General features: G+C 37.6%; 1 protein-coding gene across 1 annotated transcript; it reads right to left on the reverse strand.

Moving 5' to 3' along the window:
* Positions 1-596: 596 nt before the first annotated feature.
* On the reverse strand, positions 597-4,651 carry C16H8orf48 (chromosome 16 C8orf48 homolog). The gene has a single exon (XM_019715870.3). It carries the CDS (start codon positions 4,434-4,436, stop codon positions 3,534-3,536), a length of 903 nt encoding a protein of 300 aa, XP_019571429.3. The 5' UTR covers positions 4,437-4,651; the 3' UTR covers positions 597-3,533.
* Positions 4,652-5,063: the final 412 nt, after the last annotated feature.

A 5,063-nucleotide genomic window follows, 5' to 3' on the forward strand; every position in this document is an offset into this window, starting at 1 on the left:
TTCAACAAAATAGACAAAAAACCCAATTTTAAAAATGGACTAAGGACTTGAATAGACGTTTCTCCAAAGTAGATACACAAATGTCCAATACGCACATGAAAAGATGCTCAACATTATTCATCATTAAGAAAGTGTGAATCAAAAGCAAAATGAGATACCATTCATACCTACTCAGATGATTATAATTTTTGAAAATGGAAACTAACAAGTATTGGGAAGGATGTAAGAAAACTGGAACTTTTAAGCATCACTGCAAATGTAAAACGCTACAGCTGCTGTAGAAACAATTTTAACCTTCCTCAAAAAGTTAGACATGCAATTGCCATGTGATCCAGCAATTCTATTCCAAGGTGGAGACCCCCAAAGACTTGAAAACAGGTGCTCAAATACTTGTATGCCAATGTGCACAGCAGTACTGTTCATAATAACAAAAAAGTGCCCATCACAAATCAATGAATCAACATACTCATATATATGATGCTGATACATACAAAGGACTATTATTCAGCCATAAAAATGAATAATGCTCTGATACATGATACAACACGGATAAATCTTGAAAATAATGTGCAGTAAAATGAGCCAGACACAAAGAATAAATATTATTATTTTACTTACACGAAATTTCTAGAATAAGCAAATACACAGAGAAAGACAGTACATTTGCGGTCACTAGGGTCCAGAAAGGAGGGGACAATGGGGAGTTATTGCTTACTAAATCAAGGGCATCTCTTTGGGGTAATGGAAAATTTTGGAACTAGTAACAGCTGCACAACATTGTAAATGCAATTAATGCCACTGAATTAACAATAGTTAAAATGGCAAATTTTATGCATATATATATATATATATATATATATATATATATATATATATATATTGTGAATATATATATATTCACAAGAAAAAAAATAGCAAAAGAGAAAAAGGTGCCAAAGAGAGTACATGGTGAATTATCTTTAGTGTTTCTATTCATATAAACAATGGAAAAATAGATAAGAAACTAATATAAGTGGCTACTCATAGGTAACATGACTAGTCAGCCCATATACACTAATCAGGTGGTACTGGTTTAAAATACAGAAATACTCTGTCCAGGTTGGTAAGTGGCCACTGTCTAATTCCCTGAATTCCCTCTATCTCTATTCTCATCCCAGGATACCTGACTGCCCCATGATCCAGCAAGGGAAGTGTTACCTGGCAGCGTAGGAGTGTGGCAGGCTAGCCTAGGATGAAGTGGAATGGTAACAGAGTGGAAGAGCAACTTGGCATACTAAACCTTTTCATATCCTTTTGATTTTTGAGCCAAGTAAATATATTACCTATTTTATAGTAAATTCTAAAACTAAAAAGGAGGGGGAAGGGGCAGGGTAGAGCATGAGGAAGGGAAGAAAAGTACACCAGCTGGGAAAAGGCAGTTAAGATAATTTTAGCAAAACAAATGTGTACTTGTAAACCATAGTGAGCTCAGGGAGTTGCAAGTCTTGTAGACTCTTAAATATATGTGGGGGGGAGGGGTAGGGAGAAATAGATGAGGTTAGATACATAAATTTGCTCCAGATACTAAAAAACCTCTATATAGCCTTACTTAATTTGAATTATTTCTATGGCACTGATAAATCATTTAGTTTTAGCTTTTTTGTTTTTTGTTTTAAATCAAGGAAATTACTCGAACAGATTTTTGTGTGTGAAAAATAATTCTGACAACTATATGGAGAATGCATTGGAGAGAGAAACTAGGAGTGGGAGGGCTGAAATGATGAAAGAAGTGGTAATGAGATGGAAATAAGTCATAGTCAGAAGAAAATGAAGAAAGATCTAATGGTTTTACTGAAAAATAGCTAGTTTGGGGGTTGTTTTAAAAAAGGAGGAACAAAAGATGACTCTGTGGTTTCTAGCTTAGTTGACTAACGGGGTGGATTATGACCTTTAATTGGGGAATTTAAAATGGAAAATTATTCAGAATCTTGATTATGTGAAATGTGAATATATTGAGATGCCAAAGATAAAGCATGACATAATGTGGATTTCAAATAAAAAGTTATTATGAAAATGGTAATGATTTGGTTTCCATTTTATTTAGGAATGACTTAGTAAGAGGAAATATGCTAAATTTTATAGGAAAAAAAGTATTTTTATACATAAATGAAGGTCTAAAATCAAAGGATAATACTGGAATGTTACAAAAGCTGTTTTGTGCTGATTTTTACAAACAAATTTCTTTTTGCCTGCAATAGCTTAGGTGTTAGACATGTAGAAAAGTGACCTTCTGGTACTGTCACTAATTCTAGGATTTATAGTTTTATAAAAAAATAAATGATTTTTTTCAGAATGCTAGCTAACATTTCTACCGATAAATGTATTTGCAAATTACCACAGTACTTTTCAGGGCATGATATTGTTTCATCAGAATGCAAATTAGGATGAACAAGAAAAGTTTTATGAAATTTTTATGATCAAAATGACTTCTGGATAATTTACTCAAGCATTCTTCCCTTGATTGTACATTTACCTCCATCTTCCCCTCTCTCCCTCCACAGCTAAACTTCAAGAAGTAGTCTACATTCATATTCTTCATGTCCTTCCTACATTTACTCTTCAATCCACTGTGTCTGCCTGCTCAATTTCTATAAGTGGCTGTTGCTAAGGTCAAAAGAGCCCAACACATGACTAAATCATCTGACTTGAACTCTGTTGCATTTGCAGGCTTAGACAACCCATCCTTCTTGAAATAGTCTCTTTCTTTGTTCTCTATGACACTACAGATTCCTGGTTTCCTGTATTATTGTATGACAATTTCTTCTCCACTTCCTTTGCTGGCTTCTTCCCAGCCATTAATTGTGAATTTCTCAGGAGTTAATCATAGCCCTTTTCTCTTCTTATCTTACCCTCTTCCAGAAGGTATCACCACATGTATGACTTCAATTTCCAACTATATGCCAAAGGTCTGCCCCCCCCCCCCCAAACCGCATTATTTCAAATTTCGAGGTTAGACCTTTACTCTAGACTGCAAGTACAAATAACCAAATGTTTCTCAATTTCTCAGTGTGGATGTCTCAAATATACCTCAAATTAACCATGTCAAAATAATCACTTTGAATCACTCCCATTAAACATGATCCTCTTCCAATGTTTCTATATGTAATTTCTTAATAAAATTATTATTCAAGTGCACCAATCAGAAACATTAACATTTACCTTTTATTAAATCCCCATATCCCTTTCTTCATCGAGACTGCCAATTATTACCTCAAGTATCTCTTACATCTCTGCCCTTCTTTCAATCTGTACTGTCAAAACTCTAGTCCAAACTACCAGGATCTCTCTTCTGGGCTGTTATAAAAACTTTGTAACTATTCCAATTACAATGTTTCCCTCTATAATCTCAAAAATGTATTGGATGGAAAGTTTTTAGTCCTCAAATCTGTGAAGGAAGCATAGTAACAGTTTAAGTTAGTTTCCAAAGTGCCTATAGAAATGAGGATACTTATTCAAATACACAAAGAAACATCTATCCACATTACACATTATCATTAATAAATAGCATCCCCTGTTTGGTTAGAATCAGTGATTTTTGTTAGAATAAGTTGCTTGAGAAGTGATAGCGCAAAAGGCGAATGACAAGCATTATTTCCATTCTTCTGCATCTTCTGCTTTGTATCTGACCTTTCAAAACCAGAGCATCTGATCTGACTTTTCTCATTCAGTCTTTTCCAGATTATTCTGGGGTCATCTGAAAGCCTGGGAAGGCCCTGATGTGCCTCTGCAATAAGGGTAAGGAAGTCTTTAGTATGAAGATATTCATCTATTTTTGTTTGGAGTAGAAGTGACTCTAGTAAAGTCTTCTTTTGTTTTAGGAAGGTAGATTGAGCCAGTTCTGCTCTTTTCCTGTTACAATCAGGACACCGAGAAGAAATGTGTTGCTTAGCCGTTGCCACTTGCTTTAATGTTGTCCTCATGTTTTCAAAATAGATTCTGTTCAAAAGCTCATCAGGGACAGTACAGTTTAAGGCATCTGTCTCTGAAGACTCTGCATCCAATCTAAGCTGCAGTTTTTTATGCCTCCTGCTCGTTTTCTCCTTAGAGTTTGCTCTGTGATGGATCAGGTTTATCTTAATGGTGCAAAAAGCCTGCAAGGCATTCAATTCTTCATCGGATACCGAAGTGATTTCTGTTTGAAGTTTAGTGTCTGGTTGGTACCGTCCAGAGTTAGTTGTTTTGCCCTTGAGGTAGTTGATCCTTTTCCAACTAAACTCCTTTTCTGATATCCCAGATTTTTTGTCTTGATATTCCAAGCATGCAATCAGCTCTCCGTTCTCAGGTTTGCTCTCAGAGTCCTGGGGCCAGGGCTGCAGCCCTTCAGAGGAGCTGAATGAACTGGAACGCTGTACCTCATCAGTAAAGGACGTGCAGGTCTGGTTAGAAAGGTCTGCCATAGCCCTGGGATCCGTTTGGGCCGATTACCCTTCGCTCCTCTTAATCCCGCAGCGTCTAGGTGGATGGCCGTCACATTGCGTCAGACTCGGCTCCTCATCTGCTTTGCCTTGGTCAAGGTGAGCTCAGGAACTACTCAGGCCTGAGCCCGCAAGTAATATCTTCCTTGGTGCCGGCAGCACAGCCTGCCTCCTCTTCCGGGTGGCGCCTTTGCGTTGCCTTGGCAACGCGGAGCAGTCATGCGCAGTGGGTCACAGCGCAGCGCTCCTCCCCTTCCCAACCCTCCCCAGTGCCGACTCCAACCGCACAGTTTACTGCACGTTTGCCGGTTGTCTCCTCCGTTCGCAGTGCGGCTGCTCTTCTGAGTGCTATTTTAAGTACAAACCCTAATAATCCTTGAGAAAAAATTGCAAACACCCTTTCCTCAGGGGTCAAATGTATGTGTGTGAAGCCGACAGGTATAGGCGGCCTCTGACTAATCCAAAAAAGTATGCCCCACGTTAATGATTCAAATTTTTAAAAAATAAAAGTAAAAAATCCCTGCTGGCCAGAAAGGGCAAGCAGAAACATGTTTGCCAATCACATAACCAGGAGATCACCTATTTGTAGACCACGTCTCAAGATAAAAA

Source organism: Rhinolophus sinicus, chromosome 16 (genome assembly GCF_057876585.1).
Source record: "Rhinolophus sinicus isolate RSI-liver-muscle chromosome 16, RSI-T2T, whole genome shotgun sequence".
NCBI classification, from domain to species: domain Eukaryota; kingdom Metazoa; phylum Chordata; class Mammalia; order Chiroptera; family Rhinolophidae; genus Rhinolophus; species Rhinolophus sinicus.